This window comes from Rhinichthys klamathensis, unplaced genomic scaffold, assembly GCF_029890125.1.
Source record: "Rhinichthys klamathensis goyatoka isolate OS25496 unplaced genomic scaffold, OSU_Roscu_1.1 h1tg000133l_1, whole genome shotgun sequence".
In the NCBI taxonomy this organism is placed as follows: Eukaryota; Metazoa; Chordata; class Actinopteri; order Cypriniformes; family Leuciscidae; genus Rhinichthys; species Rhinichthys klamathensis.
This window is the reverse complement of record NW_026606668.1, coordinates 2,347,327-2,369,706: the sequence shown is the minus strand read 5'-3', so window position 1 is coordinate 2,369,706 and position 22,380 is coordinate 2,347,327. Positions and strand designations below refer to the sequence as shown.

General features: G+C 38.3%; 1 protein-coding gene across 1 annotated transcript in view; it reads left to right on the top strand.

The window, feature by feature from the left end:
• Positions 1-11,389: 11,389 nt before the first annotated feature.
• Positions 11,390-22,380, top strand: part of klhl5 (kelch-like family member 5) — a 58,893-nt gene continuing 47,902 nt past the window's right edge. The window contains exon 1 of the mRNA XM_056256816.1: positions 11,390-12,086. Within this exon, the coding sequence (XP_056112791.1) occupies positions 11,530-12,086 (557 nt within the window). The 5' untranslated portion in view covers positions 11,390-11,529. The remainder of the gene's footprint in view (positions 12,087-22,380) is intronic.

The window sequence follows — 22,380 nt, the reverse complement described above, 5'->3', positions numbered from 1 at the left end:
AGATCTCCTGATCTTTAGCACTTATAGGGTCTCAGTCTGTATGTACGATTTATCAACACCATAAAAATAAGCTATGAAATATTATGAGTCTCATCGAGGACAAATCTGTCTCCTAGGAAACATATGCCTAGCAAACACAAACACATACTTAATGTACACTCAAACACACTGTTCACACCTTACAAAAGCGTACTGTGGCATTACTAATCGCATCAGATGGTTTACCACCATATTATGATATACTGCATAATATTCCATATACAATGCTATTTATTCCTAGATCAAATACCATAAATAACAAGAATATCATTATATTTCCATGATACATGTACCACTGTAACATCATGGTTTTGTATACTGTACTGTATATTCACATATCATGATGTTACTATGGTAACATGTCTGCATTACCATATTCAATGTACCATGGCATTTATTTTTAGGTAGAATGGTATGAATACCAAGCATAGCAAGGTGTTACTATGGTATGCTACTGTTCAAAAGTTAGAGGTCAGAATGACTTTTTTTTTTTTTAATAAATGAATAATTTTATTCTGCAAAGACACATTAAATGGATCAAAGGTGGTGGCAGTAAAGACATTTACATATAATTTTACAAAAGATTTCTATTTCAAATAAATGCTGTTCTTTTAGACATTCTATTAATCAAAGAATTCTGAAAAGTATTGTGGTTTCCACAAAGCTATTTATCAACACAACTGTTTTCAATATTGATTATAAGAAAAGTTTCTTGAGCACCAAATCAGCAAATTAGAATGATTTCTGAAGGATCATGTGACACAGAAGACAATGATGCTGAAAAAATATTTGTCATTGACCTATTAGCATATTCCATGTACCATGGTATTAGGTAGAATACCATTCTAATATGATGGAACAGGTACATGCCTAAAAACATGGTATTTGACCAGAAACCATGGTATTATCATTAAACATGTCCAAAAAGCAATAATATAATGATACTCTGTCTGGGAATACCATAGTATTACCATGGTACATTTGCAGAAAAACATGGTATTGTCATGGTAACATCTCTGATTAACAATTAAATGTACCATGGTGATAGAATACCATGAACATTATAATTTTACTGAGGTATTTCCATGATGCATATCCAAGAAACTATGGAAATTTTCAATTTCATGTTTTAGTGTGTCTTTAAATGTACGTCCTGGGCTGGAGTTACAACAGAAATCCTGAGGATTTTCAGGCTCTTCAGTATGTAAAGAAAAAGAAGAGGGATATTGTTTCTGGAGGTGGTCTGCCAGCCAGATGTGTTCGTTTCTCTTAACCACGGGCCTGCAATGGGTTTTTTTTCAGAAGGAAATTCTTTTTTTTTTTTTTTTTTATCCATTCCTCCGTCCATCTCCTCTGGCATCTAAACCCTGCTGGCTTGCCCCTGTATCACCTCCATCTGCATTCAATTCCCGCACTGCTTTCTGTTCAGCTTAAGGGAGACCTATGAGAATCAGTAAAAGGAAGGATGAAAATGTCATTTCTATGTGCTAAATGGGCCTGGTGAAAATGGCCTGGCTGATGAGTTTAGATTGAATGGAGTGTTTGTGTGTGTGTGTGCGCGTGTGTGTGTGCGCGTGTGTGTGTGTGCGTGTGTGTGTGTGCGTGTGTGTGTGTGCCCATCCGGATCTGTCCTATAATTTCATCCATTGGCAGTAGAGGAAATATGAATGCACCAGAGCAGGAAGAATACTATTTGGAAACGAACACACATTGAATAGTAAGATGTTTGTGCGTACATGTGGCTTTTTGTAAAACAGAAATGTGCTCATATTATCGTCATGCTGTGTGTAATACATACTGTTGTATGACTATAAATACCCATAGTTTCAGGGAAATGTGTGTCAGATGTGTGTAGTTCTTTTCTCTTAAGAAATGAAACATATTTCCTCCCACGACTGTTGCAGACATGAATCAAAGAAATGAGATTTCTAACCTCTCAGCCCGGTTCAGTTTGGGGTTTCAGGGATGAGATTACATGGTGTGTGAGTGTAAGTAGGTGGTGTGTGTGTGTGTGTGTGTGTGTGAGTTTAATGATGGATGCAGCTGAACTGAAGTGTGGAAATCTGTATCATAGCATAACCTGATGAGACAATGCAGACATTACTGTGTGTGTGTGTGTGTGTGTGGACTTGTACGACTATCTTTGTGAGGACCAGTTTGAGTTTTAGACCATTGGAGTGAGGACAAAGAGAGTAAAGTGAGGACATTTTGGCCGGTCCTCACTTTCTGAGACCCCTTTAAAGGCCTGTTTGAGGGTCAAGACTTGGTTTTAGGGATAAGGTTATAATTAGGTTAAGGGTAGGTTTAGGGTAAGGGTTCGGGTTAAGCACTTAGTTGTGATGAGTAAGGTTAGGGTAAGCGGCTAGAGATTGCATTGTGTCAATGAATGTCCTCATAAAGATAGATGTACAAGAGTGAGTGTGTGTGTGTGTGTGTGTGTGTGTGTGTGTGTGTGTGTGTGTGTGTGTGTGTGTGTGAAAGAGGAAATGAGGACTCTGCTGTAAAACCCATCCTGTTGTCTTTTCTCCACATACACGTTTGTAGTCTCACTGTTTAACCCTCTATTGGACATGTTATGAAAGCAGTGTTGAAAATATAATTGATTGATTTCAGTTTTGTTTATTTTATAGGATGGACATTTGATTAGATAAAAAAAAAACGATATTCAGAGATGAGGCTGCAAAATCTGCTACATTAGAATTGGCTCCTATAGGTTAAATATATTCAATTGATTGAATTCACTTTCTAAATGTTATAAATGTATCTAAAATATATATAAAACATATGATACCGTAACTGTAATATATTCTCTGTAGTGGCTGTATTCATTGCATCCATCCATATCCGCCAATATCCATTCACATTCACAGCATTGTTATATACAGAGAAACAGAGTTTTTGTTTACCACACATATCTCACCTGTGTATGTCGCATGTGTGCAGGTTTGTAGTCCTACAGCAATCCTTCTTTTCACACCACAAGGAATGCTGAATCATGCGATAGTTTAATTAGTCTGCCCAGCATCTCCTCCATATGCCCATTTGTGTGATATATTTGCTGGACGGTTTTGATTTACATGCAGGGAAGATGAAAAATGAAATCAAGGGGTGGAAAGAAGGAGAGGGAGTGAAGGAGAGACGGATTGGATTAACCTTGAGAAAATAAGTAGGGGCCATAAAGAATAAATTGCTTAATCATCCTTCCAATCACTCAATGATGTTTTGTGCAGTCGCGCTAGCCATAACACTTTGTGACAACAGTGTGTACGAATGAATGTGAGTGTGTGTGAGTGTGCGTATTTATGATCACACATACAGAGGTTAACACTCCTGTCAGGCTTGCTTCCTCCAGACCTGAATCAGTGTGAAATAAAGCTTTGACCATCACAGGGTCACCATTGACTCTCTCCTCGAAGCTAGTATGACTACTGGCCTGAGACCTGTGTTTTCATGCACTGCAGTCTCCGTTCCAGCTGACAGGAGTGCAGCATTGCTGTCAGGGAACAAAGCACTCTGGGACAGCATTAAATTCCTCCTTGGAATTAATCTCCTCCCACATACACAAGTGCCACATGCATTCCTTTAAAGTGACAGCTCGCCTAATAATTAAAATTCTGTCATTATTTTCTCACTCTCATATTGTAAATGCCTTGCTTCCTTCTCTGGAACACAAAAGGAGATGTTTTGAAGAACATGCATAGTGCCTTTTTTCATACTAAAGCATATATTGACCAGGAAATAAAAAGCTAAATAAAATATGACTAGTGTGCATGCAATATCCCAAAGCCTTTTTTGAATCCAGACAGTAAAGTTTTTAGATCATGCAGTCACAAAAATGCCATTGGCACTCATGTCTCTCATAACTGATTGTGACACAGCAAGATTGATTGTGCGTGAATGAGATTTGAGATGAGATGTAACTGTAGTGACAGATCTTTTCTTCCGAATTGAAACAGATCCTTCACCCTCACACAAAATTTGTTATCGCTTAGATTCTTGTTGAAATTGGATTATTATTGACTGGGTTTTGCCTGCGAAAATTCACTGAACAACAATGTGACAATCCTTAAGAAAGGGGTGGGGTTTAAGCAGATTAAGTGATTTTTGGAGAAGTCTGGCATAGGTCACCAGAAGATCAAGTTATGACATTTTGATTAAAAATTACGATCAATTCGATCAGTATAACATGTTTTTTTAGATCACTTTATTGTCATTTTTGGAGCTTGTCAGCCCTTACGAAAAATACGTTTATTCAGGTGTGCTATTAGTATACTTCTTTTAAACTAAAAATATGAAAGTATACTTTCAGTCTACTTTTTCGTACTTTTCAGAAATATACTTAAAATTGCACTTAAGTATACTTGACTTGTAGTGACAGAAAAGTGTATATTTGGCCTAATATTTTGATCGAGATATTGGCCTACTTAAAAGTATAATTAAGTAGCGATTGTAGTTGTTTACTTTTTTGAATGAGTATCCTATTAACTACTTTTTCACATAGCCTAGTTTTACATACTGTCTTATAAACTTACATTGTTTGAAAATATTGTTTTATTATTAAACTTACCCACATTCAATTGTTGATAAAAAGGATGAAGCTACAATAAAATGTTTTTACAATGTAAAGAGTTAAAGTACAGTTAAAGGTATATTTCAAGTATAACAAATTAATATCTAAATGGGAACATAGTAGTATACTTAATGTGCAAAAATAATATAGTAAAGTTTAAGTATGATGTTATGTTCACTTAAAGACAACTTACAAATATATACTTGCTGTTTAAAACTACTAAACTATAGTTTACTGAGAGTATACTTCAAAGTGTACTTTCATACACTAAAAAATGTGCCACAAGTATTAAAACAGTACTACTAGTATACTTATAAGTTCACTTGTAGCATAGCTGCCAACTCTCACGCATTGGCCGTGAGACACCCGCATTTGATTGGTTTCACACGCTCACACGCCACACTCCCGATTTCTCACGCTGAAGTGTCAACCCGGGCGGTCAAATGCCTGGAAGATGAGTTTATCTATATATCTACCTGTTGAGCCACTCGTGATCGACTAGTTATACCGCAAATTCGTTAAAAATCTCCCGTTATCTAGAGCGAGCGTTCATGCGAGACAGAGATTGTGCTCCAAACCGCGTAGAGCGAGCGAGAGACCTTGCGCGAGCGAGACCCCCCCCCCCCGTCAACAAATCTCACTCGTCTCTACCACCCACCCCCCCCCCCCGTCAACAAATCTCACTCGTCTCTACCGCCCCCCCCCCCCCCCCCCCCCCATCAACAAATCTCACGCCGAGCAAAACTCAAAAGTTGGCAGGTATGTTGTAGTACAGATGCAGTACAAACGAGAAACGTAGTTGTGAACTTGTACACTTAAAGTTTACTACTGTTACACTTTTAGTACATTTAGTATACTTTATATATACTAAAACGTGGGCCAATTTAGTCCCAAGTAGTATTGAGTACACAAGTTTACTACAAGTACATTGTAGACGAGTATACTTACACAAAGTATACTTAAAAATAGGCTATACTTGAACGTTACTTAAGTATACTTAATCAAATTAACTTGAAGTATACTTATTTTTTGTAAGGGAGGCCATGCATGCTCTAATTGTATAGAAGAAAGCAGTGTAAATATTCTTCAAAACATCAATGGAAGACTTCCATAAAAAAGTAGAACAACATGAGTATGAGTAAATAATGACAGATCCCTCCCCCCTCCATTATTTTTATTTTTGGGGGATCTATTCCTATACCCTGCAGATCTTTCAGGGAAAGTGCTTATTTCAGGCATAAGCTATATTTGGGAAGCATTATGGGTAAGATGCTCTAAAATCTGCCTTTTTTGCATTATGTGGTTTGTATTTGGTTGCCCGATGAGAATGGTTCAGCTCTAAACCAGTAATTTTCTGGGACATGATAAAATGAAAGAATCCTGGTCTCCATATTCCACTAGTATACTAATGTTGTGCTGCTTGTCAGTGGCACTCGGGGCACGTGGGTCTGGCTGCGTTTATTTAATGCGCCCTTAGAGCCAACATCTGTGAATAATGTTACAAAAGCAGGCAGAAATTCCAGCTCTCTGTTGTGGTTTGCATGTCCAGAATTGAGACCAAACTCACTGCTGATCCTACTGTGAACGATTTACCCTTTGTGTCTCACTCTCTCTCTCACACACACAGACTGCAGTTTGCCGTGGTGGCATCACATTCACTCTTGCACAGAACATAAATTAAAGACAGGTTTGTGGCAAGGAAAATACTTAAGCTACAGAACCCAAACTCCTCCCTTCCCTTCCCTTCCTTCCTTTCTTTCTTTCTTTCTTTCTTTCTTTCTTTCTTTCTTTCTTTCTTTCTTTCTTTCTTTCTTTCTTTCTTTCTTTCTTTCTTTCTTTCTTTCTTTCTTTCTTTCTTTCTTTCTTTCTTTCTTTCTTTCTTTCTTTCCTAGCATGTGTGGAACAGCATATAGAAAACAATACAGTCGTTTATGGACTCTGTGTGGCAGATGGACATCTCCTTTTGCATCGTTGTCTGTTAAAATGAAATACTACAAACATCTATTGACTTTTTAAATCTCTTTCACACTTCATAGCTCAGTTTCTCTTGTTCACATTAATTTCTCTCACATTTTCCTGCCATTCATTTCTCTCATCATCCTTTTGCATTTCTATTGCATTTGCATTGTGTGTAAGCGATATTGCACTTAATGAGTGGTATTGATTGTATAGAGCGGTTGTCTGGTTTGCATTTCCATTGACTAAGTGAGTTATAAGTAGAAAAGGTCAAGGAATCAACAGGCGTAAAATTTTAGAGGGATGCGTGTGCTAAAAACAGCAAAGTGGTGTATTTGTCAAGGTACACATTTTTAAAGTGTGGTGGAAATAAAGGTTACCTTGAGACTCTGGGGGTGATGCTGGTGGAGCACTTTTAGTGGAATCTTTGCTGATGTGCAAAGTTACAGTGTTTTAGGCTTACCTTAAAAACGATTGTGTGGGTCTGATGTGACTGAGTAGTGGTTCATGTAGGCTTAAATAATTTCCTTAGATGATGACCTCATTGTAGATTTTTTTAAATGACTAATACAATACAATACCCACATTGCCATTCATAGAGAGATGAGGTGTTACTTTTTTAAAATGGTATTTAAGGGTACACTGCACCATCGGTTTTGTACATCAAGCTCTTCTACTGTTCATTCTTGATCTGCAGCAAGACAGCTTGGCTGCATCCAAATATGCATACTTTCCTATAGTGGGCGAAAAATGTCAGCATGTTGAATTTGTCCAGATTACATTTATACTACACACATTAAGAACCTAACGGTCATGAATTAAGTGCCTATTAAAATGGAGAAGTGAGTATGCGATTCCGAACAAAAGGTGCATTTACGCCATGCCGTAGTTACCGTAATTACGAGATTCCAACTTGTAAAAAGTGCTCACGTCCTCTCGTAAATACAACTGGTAAACTGGGAATTTTCTGAGAGCTCATTCTTGTACCACATGACAACTGTACAACCTGACCGCTGCAGATTCATCCGTTGATATTGTTGCCATAAAAACGCATAAATCCCAGTTCGAGGACGTGAACAGCTTTGAGTAGAACGTCATTTGATGTCATCACGAAATTATGGTAATTACGACATGTCAAGTGGTGCTCACTGCAGAGCCAAATTACGGCTCCCAAACGACGGGTCCCCCTCTCTTGATTTAATGGGTGGAGCTTGACCTAGTCCAGATCCACCTCTGTGGACCTAATGGGATGAGTTATGTTTAGCAATAGGTTATGGGTAGGGTTAGGGTGTGGTTGGACCATCTAGCTCCACCCATTACATACAGCGAGGGGGAGCTGGACGTCAAGCTCCGCCCACTGGCTCTGCAGTGAGCAGCCTCTCCAGTAAATGCCCATGAGGTGACCTGCTCCAATTAAAACTGCATTTTGTAGAATAGGGTTTCCCAAATTGGGGTTTGTGAGTTGATGAAAAGCTAAAAATGAAATGGTGAAAATGTGAAATTAAATTATATCAAGGCAAGTCAAGTCAAATTTTATTTCTATTGCACATTTAAAAGCAACAGAGTTGCGCCAAAGTGCTGTACAGTAAGACAATGTGAAAAAAAAAAAAAAAACATACAAAGAGACAAGGCAGATATACAGATAAAAACACATTACACTCAATACAATCCAAATAGTAAATATATAAAATCTATCAATAGCGATCAAATCAAAAGCCAGAGAGAATAGATACGTTTTAAGAGACGATTTAAAACTGGCTAATGAAGGAGCAGACCTCACAGCGAAGGGCAGACTGTTCCATAGTTAAGGTGCTGCTGCAGAGAAGGCCCGACCACGCTTAGTGGTACAACGAAAACGTGGGACAGTTTGAAGCAACTGATTACAAGACCTAAGAGTTCTTTGGGGAGTGTACGGAATCAGAAGGTCACGTATGTATTTTGCTGCAACACCAGATAGAGCCTTATACACAAAAACAGCAATTTTAAAATCGATTCTGAACTTAACAGGAAGCCAATGTAAAATCGCTAAAATAGGAGAAATGTGATCTCTCTTTTTAGTACCGGTAAGAAGTCTCGCTGCAGCATTTTGGACAATTTGCAGGCGAGAGATTGTAGTTTGAGGCAGGCCACATACAGGGAATTACAGTCCAGAGTCAGACGTGATGTAATGAAGGTGTGGATTACAGTCTCTAAATCTTTTGGAGACAAAAACTGTTTTACTTTCGCAATCGATCTCAAATGAAAGAAACTGCCCTTTACCACGGAACTGATTTGTTTTTCAAAATTTTGTGCCGAATCCAATGTAACACCAAGATTCCTTACATGAGGTTGAACACTGATGGGGATAGAACCTAAATTAAAAGGGGATGAGGACCTAGATGGGCCTAAAATCAAAATTTCACTCTTGCTTTCATTTAATTGCAGAAAATTATTTTCCATCCAACATTTAATCTGCATAGCAGTGGTAGGATTTGTTTCTCAAAAATGACACCCAATGGCAGCATATAAAGTGAAAAGAGGAGCAGGCCTAAAATGGACCCTTGGGGCACACCACATAATAGGGGAACTGATGACGAAGAAGACTTCCCCATGTCTACTGAGAAGGTTCTGTCTTTAAGGGGATACTCCACCGTTTTTTCATATTAAACTATGTTATTCCCTTAAAGGTGAACTAAGTAACTTTTTTACCTTAACCGAACAGCTTTGGACTCATTGTAATGTTTATATTACTGATTTCGTGTTGAATGGTGGTCGTCTCGCACCCCCCTGGTGCCTGTGAGCCGCAAAACCACCCTTGCAACTTTGGACCGGCGAGCCGCCGCCCTCAGTGTTAGGAAGTATCGTGTGATATCAGGTCTCGCGAGGTAACGAATTGCTTTACGGCAAAAAACAGATCTGATAAAATTCTGATAAAATGAGCATCAAACAGAAATAACCCGGCGCCGTATACATGTGGTGTTGGGCGCGCACAGCTCTTAAAGGGGCCATACCTTATTTCCACTCGTTACAGCGTCCATCCTACTGAACAGGTACCGGTGTACAGGGGGAGGGGATCCGGCCGTGAGTGCGAGCCATCTCTGCGTGAGTGCTATTCACGACAGTACAAGTACTCCACAGCGACTCTAGGGGTCGCTGTTTGACAAAAACGGAATTCCTACTTAGTGCTGCTTTAACTAAGACGAGTTGATACATGCCTCTCTCGTCTCAGTGCGTGCACTCAATCGCTCTGGCGCGCGAGACACTTTGATAGCACTTAACTTAGCCCAGTTCATTCATTAGGATCCAAACAGAGAAGCGACCAAACACCTCCGAATTTTCCCTATTTAAATACAGTTACACGAGGAGTGTAACTCGACCAAGAATGGTGACACAAAATAAAATGAAAAATAACCCGGCGACAATGGTGTGGTGTTGTGGTGCTTTTCTAAGCGTGTAAAGTGGATAACTATAATGTATGGCGGAATACCATAGCAAGTGCTTGGGAGCACTTCGACTCGGCGCATATATATCTATGGACTCGGCGCAGTAATATCATCCCTCCGGAGAGGGAGAGGGGGAGATGACTTTTCACGAGTGATGATATTACTGCGCCGAGTCGAAGTGCTCCCAAGCACTTGCTGTGGTATTCCGCCATACATTATAGTTATCCACTTTACACGCTTAGAAAAGCGCAAAGTTTTATTTTGTGTCACCATTCTTGGTCGAGTTACACTACTCGTGTAACTGTATTTAAATAGGGAAAATTCGGAGGTGTTTGGTCGCTTCTCTGGTTGGATCCTAATGAATGAACTGGGCTAAGTTAAAGGAGAACTCCGGCGAAAAAATGAACCTTTGGTCTAATAAAACATTGGTACCTAGTCAACCGTTCTCTGAGATTTGTTTTCATGATAATCGAATGTAAAGAGTTTTATCTCTAAAAACTGTTTAGCGTATAACGCTAGTAATGGGGGCATTTAATAAGTAAAAAGAAATCGCTAGTTAATACCACTAACAAGGCTCAAAATAGCCCCACACTAACACAGTAACATAATGAGGGTCCCTACATAACATAGTTTAATATGAAAAAACGGTGGAGTATCCCTTTAAGATAAGAGGCCAACCACTGCAAGGCGACACCCTGAATACCCACCACTTTTTCCAACCGATGCAACAAAAATACTATGGTCAATTGTATCAAAAGCAGCACTTAAATCCAACAAGACAAGCACTGCATGCGAACCGGTATCGAGGATATATAGGCTATACAATTATATATATTTTAAATATATATTAGAAATATTTTATTTGTTTACCTGCATGTAATTTGTAATTTGACCATGAACCGACATAATCATGAACATGCAAATGTATTTTTAAATTATGGAAATATTAACTTAAAAACAAGTCTGGAGTTCAGCTGACAAAATAGTTTGTGAATTTCTCTCCAAAAAGAATAATTTCAAGTGAGAGAACGCCATAGGCTACTATTTATATTTTTCAAAAGTGGTTTTAATTTATTTATTTGCAAAACTTTTTAATTAGAAAAATAATATAAAGTGCACCTTTAAGTCTATTGATTCTCCAAAACATCTTTAATATAGACTCCAAAAATATCATTTTCTGAATTCATCAGCACGCTGCCAATGAAATAGTCATGCCAATAAGGTTCATTGAATTGACATTTGGCTGACAGATTATATATTTTTTCTTTCTATTGATGTAGCCTACGTAGGTCATTGAAAAGTGAAGAGAGGTTTTACCGCACAAATTACGTGCTTGACTCTTCCGCGAGAGTGAGAGAGCGCGCGCGCGCGCGCGAGAGAGGTGTGTATTTTCCTTGCCCTCCGTACTCAGTCTCAGTCTCACTCTACTCGTCGCCTCCGTGATCTTCGCCAGCAGCGCTCGCGTGCTCCGTTACCAAGACAATCACGGATCACGAGGCTCGTTTTTCCTTCACCGCGTCTCCTGTTACCGGAGTCTCGGGCATGTCGAATCCCAGGAAAGACTTTGACGTGAAACAGATCTTGCGCATCCGCTGGCGATGGTTCGGCCACCCTGTATCTCCTCCTTCTCCCGGTAACCAACCTCCGGGAGATCTCTTCAGCAGCAGCAGCGGTGGTAGCAACCGGGGGACCTCATCCGGCGGTGATCAGCCCTCCCTCGGCGGCTGCAATAGCCCCAACGCCGCTGCCGGTGCCAGTCCGAGTAACGGCAACTCTTCCTCCAACATCAACAACAATCGAAAGTTTGCGGATTCTGGTCCAAACAGCGGGCACTCAGCGGCAGCAGTGGTGGTTAATGCCTCCGCGTGTCCTCGGTCCATGAGCCAGCAGGAGTGCCGGAGCACCCCGCCGGCGCCTTGGGTCTTCCCGGCTCACTCGCGCTCCAGCGAGAGCCTGGAGCCGCTCCAGCAACAACAAAAGCAGCAGCAGCTGAAGCCGCAGAAGCAGCAGAAGCAGCAGTCCACGCGTGTATCAGACGCCCCTGGCCCTGGAGACGAGGAGAACAATAATAACGTGGAGTCTGACTCCAGCTCGTGCAGGTATGGGAAGTATTACTGGTGTGGTTCCAGTCGAGCACAGCAGGGCGCTTGTACCGAACTGGTACCACTTCACAACAGATGCATCGCCAGCTGTTCTCTATTAAGATTAAACTGTTACCACGAGCCCTCCTTTTTGTTTCCTCACACTTTCTCTGTATGCATATGATATATTCAAATAATTAACTGGTTGTCAAAAACATTTTACAGACAGTAAAACGTGCTTGCATTTATTTTTCCCTAAATATGAGATCTTTGGAATTTTCTTTTAGTGCGTACTTTTTGTGTAAAGTGTATTTGTGGATTTTATTTATATTAGGCTGTACTGTGTCAATTGTGCTGAACATAGTTGGTGTTGGTGAAAAGAAAATGCATTCACACCTTAATGTCATGATGATGTTGAGTATTTAATGCATATGGGCAGTTGATATGAAATCTTTTTTTGGGAATCTGCGGTGAAATCATAATTTAGAAATCGTTAAGCATGACGCTTTTATGACCTCATATTAACTGAGACATTGCATTGAATATTTGTATTTATTAAAATTAATGTTCACACTGCAGGAACATTTAAAATGAGAAAAAAAATAAATCTTGACCAGTTAAGAGAAGAACCGCACCCCACCTCTTGTTTAGGAGGTTGAATAACAACAGCAGTCATATATTTAATAGATTTTGGCAAATGTCTTATCGAAAGTGTTCTCCATGGCTGTTTTGTGTTGGGTGTGGTGTTACTTCACTTAACAATGCCAATTTTGTCATCATTTACTCACCATTGTGTTGTCCCAAACCTATAAGACTTTGTTTCCTCTGCAGATCAAAAAATATTATTTTTGAAGAATGTCCTGATGTATCTTTTTCATGCAATGACAATGAATAAGTGACTGGTGTCAAATCTCAAAAAGGATAATAGGACCATAAAATTATAACTGTTATGTACTATATTCAAGGCCTTGAGAAGCCATACAGTAATTTTGTGAGTAACGACCCACATTTAAGTTGTAATTCACTGCTAATCATCTGTCTTGTGAGTTATTAACATCTACGAGCAGATCGAGTCAGTGAGCTAAATACACTCAATCAGTTTGAAGCATGAATGAATCATTTAGGGCTGTTTCCCAAAAGTATTGTAAGCCTAAATCATAGAAATCAATGCCACCAATATGCGTACAGTGCTTTTGGGAAATGCTGCCCTGGGCTGCGATTCCGAAAATTGTAAGATTAATTAGATTGTAGAACCATTGCCACCAATTGTCTCTTTACTAGTTGTCAGGTCTTTGCAACAAAAGTAGCCCAATGGCCAGTCAAAGTAGCCCGAAATATAGCCCAATGCGATTTTCTCCGTCGGGCGGCCACATTCTCCACTGAATTTGTACGGGGATGTTTTGGGGGAGTTGGAGAGCCACAATCTTACATACGGGGGTAGAAATCAACCCACGGGGGAAAAAAAATTAACCCAACAAGCAACAACTTAAAAGTAGCCCAATTTCGTGGGAAAACTGCAGACTTGGCATCACTGGCCTCTATGATTAACTTAGCTCACAATGATTTAGAGGAATGCAGCCCAGAGCAGTTTTGTGAATTAGATCAACCGATTCATTGAAAAGGTTAGACTGAAACACATAATTTATTCAATAATTAGACATCCATATCTCTTATGATTGCTTCATACAAGAGTAGACTAGGGCGGATGTCAGGTTTGTCGGAATGTGTTTCTCACACAATCACTACTGTATGGCCTCAGAAGGCTTGAAATATAATACATGACTTGTTGGACCACTATGATATTTGATAAATTTTTGCGTCCATTATGAAGCTTGACATCTACAAGAATCAGTCATCATTATTTTGTTTTATTTCATGAAAAAGACAATTTCTTCATTTGTTGTTCCACAGAAAAAAGTAAGCCTTGGAACAACACGAGGTTTCACAAATAATGACAGAATTTTCATTGTTTGGTGAACTATCGATGTGAGAGAAAGATTTGAAATATATACTCCTTTTGTGACATGAAAAGCTGTTATCTCACCTTTGATGCATTAGCTCTCTTGCGTGTAGTAGAGCGAATATGATGTAACGTCCATTAAACACTTTTGTTTCAGTAAGAAAGTGATGTGTACATAAATTGTGCTTAATGTTCCCTCACAGATCCTTAGTGTGATGAACAGCTGTGAATCTTTTATGCGAGAGTTCAAAAGATGAAAATAGACTTCAGTTCTACAGTATGTTAGGCGTTACAATGCTTTATGGCTTATGGGATTGCAGAATGTACTGTATATGCTTTACAAGGGTGTCTGTCTTCCTGATCTGATACCCATTCTTGGGTTCGACGATTCATTCTGTGGTGGTCTCTTAATAATGACCTATAAATATGTGCCATCAGCTTTTTTCCTTGTTTGATTGTACTGTGGACTTCATACTCTGGTACTAGCCTGTGTGAGTGGATGTTTACTAGAGTTTTTTTTATATGAGAGAGCAAAGGATGTGGGTCTGTCAGTGTGGTATAGCTCTGAAAGGCACTTAGTCACTCATCACCTTGGAGACGGTAGATTGAACCTATTGCTGCTGCTCCTTACAGTTCATACTAGGAAGAGATAACCACACAGACACACATGTAAGAGACTGAATCTGAAAACTGTGAGAACTGTCTCTCACTACCTTGCTATTTACCTCAAATGACAGATGGATACAGATGCACACAATTACATGCACCATCATTATGCAATTATAATAAGATTTAGGCAATATTGGAATTGAACTTTACCATGTAAAAAAACAATACTTCGATCAAATTGATGGGATTAAGCTCATAATCAATTAAAAAATCTATCCAGAAATCTAGCCAAACATAAACCAACATGAATTCCCCGTTGCTCCAGGCTGGTTTATGCTGGTTAGAGCTGGTATAGTGTTGGCACTGGTCTAGTTGGTGGACCAGCATAGTCATGCTGTTCTAAAGCAAAATTGAACTGGTAGCCGGTCCACCACTCCTGTTTCCTATGCTGGTGACCAGCAAACCATCAATCAGCATCCCATGCTAGTTCCAGCATAGAAAAAAAAGCCTTATTCTAGTGAGCAGTAGTGCTGGATTTTTCAGTAAGGCAAACATTAATCTGTGTAAAATATGTGGCGTATGCCAAATTTAATGACAAAAAACAGTAGGTAAACACTTAAATTGCATTTGTTCCACTCTGATCAAAGTGTGCATGTGCGTCTGACGTTGTCATCCGCAGATTCATAAACATGGCAGTAAATATAATGCATCACATTTTTGGGTTGCTAAAGAAAGTGAGCTTATGTTGACAATGTTGTGTGACATGAATATAATGCAGCGTTGGTCAAAAAACATTGAAAGGAAGACATGTAGGTGTGTCACTGAAAAAGGCTAACAAAAGTTTTGCCAATATGCGTTTTGAATTTGATGTAAATAGACTAAAACAATGGCCAGTAACACACCTGTATGTGAGTTCATCACTTGTGCAGTGGGGTATGTGAATAATGGCGGTAAAATTAACCATAATTCTTAGCGAATAATCAGAATAGGTTTGCCCGTGTCATGTAAACATCTTAAGTCGGAAATAATCACATTATTGGTGCACACTGCACATGTAAGTGTAGTCTGTGATTTTTTTTTTCTTCTTCTTTTTTTCCCCATCCTCCAAATGTACTTTAGTGAAAATGGCCCTCATCATAGTGTTCACAAACCAGATATGCATTTGCCTTTGACTGCCACATCTTTGTTCTTTCAAACACAAGGTTTGTTATAGTAGAAGCACAAATAAGTAGTGACTATTTGGGAATTCAAGTATGACTCCAGGCCCTTGGGCTGTTTATGACTTACAGGAAAGTGAGAGAGGGATAGAGAGACAGATGAAGATGAAGAAAACCGTCTAGCCGACTGAAAACTGCAATTACGATCTTGAGATAGTGGGGCAAAGCATCTGATATCCGTTGAACATTCAAACCAGGGCTCTCCCTTTCTCTTTGCCTCCGGCTCACACTTCCATTTATGTGGACATACGTAGATTTTACTCTACAGTCAATTATAGAGCAATGGAGAGTGTGGGAGGAATCCTTTATTTTGTGGTTAAATCCTCAATTTTTTTGTCTGGGATTAGAGAAAGATGGGTTTTATTTTGATCTTCAATTTATAGTATAGGCAATGTTTTTTATGTCTAGAGGGATGAGTAAAGCCTGGGAGAACTTTCAGTGATCAAATGGTGTTCAAAATTAATTTTTTCGTATTATAAAATTAAAAAAAAAGTAAAACGTTATTACCTAATAAATTAGGCTGTTCTGTCATCATTTACTCAGCCTCGTGTCGTTCCTAACCATTTAAGATGTTCAGTCATCTTCGTAACACAAAATGCTTCACACTTAGGCATGTCTAGAACTTGCAGTTCTCTGATGAAAAATTGAATACATGAAAAACAATCAAATGTTATGTCAGGGGCAATCATTTACCAGATTCCTTTAACTCAAATGGGTAGTCCTGGACTCCTTATTCCTCCATCAATTCGAACCCTGAAAACAGTGTTTTCTTTAAAAAGTTTCTTGTGAGAGCTAGAAAAGAGCTTCTGGGTTTATGGATAAAGTGAACAAGAGCAGAATGTCCCCAGAAGAATTTATAAAGATTATTTTTATATCTGCTCTATCAGGCAGGTTAAAACTTGTTTCTTGTTTGCTGGTTTGGAAGTGTTGAATTGATATTTTGGACTGCTTGTCTTTAATTTCCCACATAACACCATTTTCCCCTTTCAGTTCCATTTCCTCCATCTCTTTCCTGTTCCTATTTTTTCACCCTTTTCCTTCTCCTTTTTTATGGCTTTCTATGTGCATGACTCCTCAGCTGCACAAGTCGTCAATATATGAATGTGTGGTTATGTGTATCCATTTGTAGAATAAGACTCAGAGTCTTGTAAGATGCTGTTTGATATGCTACATAATTAATGTTCACCAGAATTTTCTAAAATGTAAAATCTCTTTCCCCCCCTCTCTATCTGATATATTCCCTCATTCCCTTCTGAATTGGCCTACAGAGGCTTACATCTGATCCAGATCTCCAAATGGTGTCGAAATCCCAGCTCAAATCCATTCTGAAATGACAGCAGATATCAATGGAGCTCATTATAGCTTGGAAACCACCTCACTTCTCTTTACCCTCAACTGAAGTGATCAGACATGAATATGCATATTTTAACTTTTCATTTTGAAGGACTGAATGTCAGATCTTTTGACAGCATGAGGGTTAAAAAATAGAGCAGAATACTCATAAAATGAGGAGATGGAGTTGTAGAGAGAGAGAGCCTTCTGCTTGTAGTCGAATGGAAACTAACAATAGCATAGACTGAAAAAATTTAGTGATTAGGGAAAAGAGCCAAAGGGGCAAGAGAGGGAATTCTGAAAGTTAGAATATGAAGTTCACAGTAAAGAGCGAAAGACAGCAGTGTATCCAACAGTGTTGGAGAAGCTGCTTTGAAATTGTACATTTCCAAGCTAAATGCTATACTTATAACAGTTCAGCGTAAATCCCACCCTGCAGCTGATTCTAGAGATTTAACTGGTCATGTCAATAACTGTACTGATTGCCCACACCAAACACCCCTAAACCTACCCGTCACTGTATCCTTAACCAATGAAAATTGGCTGCAGGGCGTAATTTCCTCTGAACTGTTTTGGAGAGAAAAAATCACGCCGTCCAATGACGTATAAGAGGGAGGAAAGTTTAGAAATGCTTGTTTAATTATTGCTTTAGTTTTGTTGGCAGTGCTGCGTGTTCTAACAATGTGATATCAAAATAGCAGTGTAGCGTTTTCACACTTTTATTTGTTAGAAAAAGAAGCTTATTACTGAAAAATCATTATTGTGGATACTGTCATGCTCTAGAATGTAGCTATAGTATGTTAGTTGCACTATACTTTCAGTTACTGTTACACCCCAATGTTTGACAGAAAGAACAGAGGAGAAAGACAGGAAATAAGGAGAATGTTCTGTGAAAAGGGAGTAAGAAAAAGAGTGCAAATATGAATGGACGAGTGTCCACTGGGGATGTTCAGGAGCTGGCAGGTGTTTATCTGGCTTTTTGAGATAACTTGCTGCCTCTCTCCTGTGTGTTTGCGCTCATGCGGGGTGTGTGTGATGTTTACTTAGGTAGGTCGTGTTTGGAGGATTGTTAGTTTGCCTGTGTGTTTGCTGTAAGTGTATTTGTGTATGGTTAATGTTGCCTCTAGTCTCTGTTTTCATTTGAGACTAAATAATTTTGGCATTGAGAAAAGCCAGAGGGTGAAAACCTGCTACCCATAACTTACAGTTCTAAAGCACTTAAGAGAGAGAATCTCTGCAGTTCGTCTCGGCATCTGCACTCTTCTTCCTGTCTGCTTCTCTTACTTTCATAATCCGTGTCTTAAAGGAACAGTTAACCTAAACATAAAAATTCAAACCCACATGGCTTAACCCTTTGATGCGCAAGCTATGGATACCCCTTCTAATGCGCAACATGGGTCTAAAAAGACCCGTATTCATTTCCTGTGTTATTTCAGTCATGGCTGAATGTTTCTTTGCTGAATCTTTAAAATATATGCATTTTATCATTTGTTATTCCAGGTATTGATTAAATATCTTGTTTTTGACTTCCACAAATCATTATGTTTATGTTTCCTTTCTTACTTTATAAACAAACACAGTTTTTGTATTTCTACATCAATTTTACATACATGGGTCTAAAATGACCCGTATTCATTTCCTATGTTATTTCAATCATGGCTTAGTGTTTCTTTGCTGAATCTTTAAAATATATGTATTTTATCATTTGTTATTCCAGGTATTGATTAAACATCTTGTTTTTGATTTCCACAAATCATTATGTTTATTTTTTCTTTCTTACTTTATAAACAAACACAGTTTTTATTTCTACATCAATTTTACATACACGGGTCTAAAATGACTGTATTCATTTCCTATGTTATTTCAGGTGGCTTTGACAGTTACAGATTTTAAAATCAAAAGGCGGGGAAAAAAGGACCCTAAACTCTTAACACATCGAACCATTTCAGCATAATGGCTTATTCAAGACTATACGGTTCTTAATAGAACTTTTAGGCCTATTACATGTAAATAAGCTTTAAAGGGGCATTTGGCAACTATTTCAACTTAATGAAACCGTTTAGCAATCATTTGGATGGTTTAATAATTGTTCTGGTGAAAATGGTGACTTTCCCTGCTCCCCCCAACGTTCCTAGGCGGAAAACCAACCTTGCAACATGGGGACTAACGTCCCAGTAAGTTGGAAACAGGAAGTCTTGTGAGAAGCGAGAACGAGCGAGAAACACAAAATGCTTTATGGCAATTCGACATAAACACACACGCCGCCCTCAATGTGTATGATGTATTACCCACCTCGGTATAGCTCCACACGATAAAGTTGGCCGGCTCCGATAATAACAAATGCTCATGAGCAGCGGTAGAAAGGGGGAGGAGGGGCCGCAAGTGAGTTTTTTTACAACATTGTTGTGAAATATACATCCCACAGCTGTAGGGGGAGCTCGTTGAGAAAACATGCGACAACAAAAGTGAAAATCAGCGAAGAAATAGCTAGAGTTGCTGAGTTCCCCTTTAAAAACCCATCTTTTTTTAGTGTAGCTAACATTAGCTAGCTAGAATAGAATATGTCGACAGCTAGCTAGCTAATAGTATTGGATATGTTTCTCTTTCTCACAAGTAATTTCTCACTAGGATTTCGTGGTCAAGTAACCATAGCCTAATATTCAAATATTATGTCCAGTTATCTTTTACAAAATATCAAATATTTTCTGTGGTTAAAATAAAATAAGACTTGCATCAAATATACAAAAGCAGCAGTGTTGAATTGTGAAATGTGTGGCAGGTGAATAGTATTATGTAATAATACCATAGTAATAGTATTTATGCAGTAAATATGTTCCTACTTGCAAATATGTGCAAATATCAAAGGTTTCTATATGGGTCATTTTTGACCCATGTATGTAAAATGTATGTAGAAATACAAAAACTCTGTTTGTATATAAAGTAAGAAAGAAAACATAAATATCAATATTTAATGAATATCTGGAATAACAAATGATAAAATGCATATATTTTAAAGATTCAGCAAAGAAACACTCAGCCATGACTGAAATAACATAGGAAATGAATACGGGTCATTTTAGACCCATGTATGTAAAATTGATGTAGAAATACAAAAACTGTGTTTGTTTATAAAGTAAGAAAGGAAACATAAACATAATGATTTGTGGAAATCAAAAACAAGATATTTAATGAATACATGGAATAACAAATGATAAAATACATATATTTTAAAGATTCAGCAAAGAAAACACTCAGCCATGACTGAAATAACATAGGAAATGAATACGGGTCATTTTAGACCCATGTATGTAAAATTGATGTAGAAATACAAAAACTGTGTTTGTTTATAAAGTAAGAAAGGAAACATAAACATAATGATTTGTGGAAATCAAAAACAAGATATTTAATGAATACATGGAATAACAAATGATAAAATACATATATTTTAAAGATTCAGCAAAGAAAACACTCAGCCATCACTGAAATAACATAGGAAATGAATACGGGTCTTTTTAGACCCATGTTGCGCATTAGAAGGGTTGTGATACAAAAACTATTTTTATTCAAAAAGTAAGAAAGTAAAAATAAAAATAAGGATTTGTGATGATCAAAAACAAGTTAATTGAGGAATACCTGGAATACTGAATGATGAAATTAATTTCTTGCAAAGATATAGAAAATTAAAACTCAGTCGGGTCTATTTAGACCCATGTTGTGCATCAAAGGGTTAATTACATAGGATTTTAAAGAATACTGTTACTGCTCTCGTCCAGTGTTGTAGTACTTGAGACCGGTCTTGAAAATGAGTCTAATTAATACTATTTATATGGTTTTCGTTAGGGATGCACCGATGTGAAAATTTTGGCCGATACCAATAATTCTTTATATGAGAGCCTGATTACAAAAACAAAAGTCTCACCATTAAAATCCATGTCCCAAGCACACAATTGACCCTTCGCAGGGAGTTTGATTGACAGGCGATCTGACCAATTATAATCAGCCACATTACAAATGAACATATATCGGCCGATTTGGTGGCCGATATATTGTGCATCCTTAGCTTTCGTCTTGTTTTGGACTCTATATTTACCTCTCCAAAGGAACTGATTAACTAAAACAAAATGTTATTTCATGCTCAGGTCGTCATGTGGTTCATATTGTAAATCAGTGGATTGAACTTTTTTTTTTCGAACTGCTTGATTAACATGAATCATCCGCACTAATTCTCGAGAACTACAACACTGCTGAACTTTTTTGTGGTTTGTGCCGTCTTGCACATGTATAATCTGTTCTTCTGTACTATTATGTCTCTGGACCAAAGCGTGACACTGACCCGAAACCTGGCTTCATCAGCTGCAAAGGAAAGCATATACAGTCTGAATTGTGACTTGTCTTGACTTTACCCTTTTTTGGTCTTGGTCTTGACTCCGATTGAATCAGGTCTCGACCTGGACTTAAATGAGCTGGTCTCGACTACAACACCGCTTTTGTCCATACAACGGAAGTGATCTGGAACAAAAAGGGCTAAAAGCACCATAAAATTAGTCCATACAACTTGATCACCATGTTCCAGATTTTCTGAAACCATTTAAGAGACAAATTTTAAGAATTATCTAAACTTCTGGCCCTCTGCCATATAGAAAATCTCAAATCTCAATGAAGACTCTTCTTCTCTATGAATTTTTCTTCCTCATCTCTCTCAATCTTTACCTAGTCTTGATAGACTAGGTTTTGACTCTCGTCTGACTGCAAGTCTTTAATTGCGTTTAGAGATTTGGAGCTGAGAGCTCAAATATACTCACACTCTCTCTCATCATTTCCCCATCTGTCTTCTTTCCAAATGGTGTGATTGAAAGCTGTGTGTGTGTGAATGAGCTGTGTTTTGAACTTTCTGCTTGAATGAAATAGATTTTCCATTTGATTATGATCTGTGAGGCTGAGAGGTCTTGGCTTATAAAAGGTTGTAGTCTGAATGCTGTTATCTTCTGCTGCTGATAAAATTGAAACCCCAGAGATCATCACTGTGACACGCTGCTCTTCCCTGGACCGATATTTTCCAATAGCATGACCAAGACTCTAGAAATGGTTTAAACTTGTGTCATTATACCAATGCATTTCACAAATAATCACCATTTTACCATGTCAATCACAATCACAAACAAACAAAAAGTTGAATTATGGTTCTAACATGTCA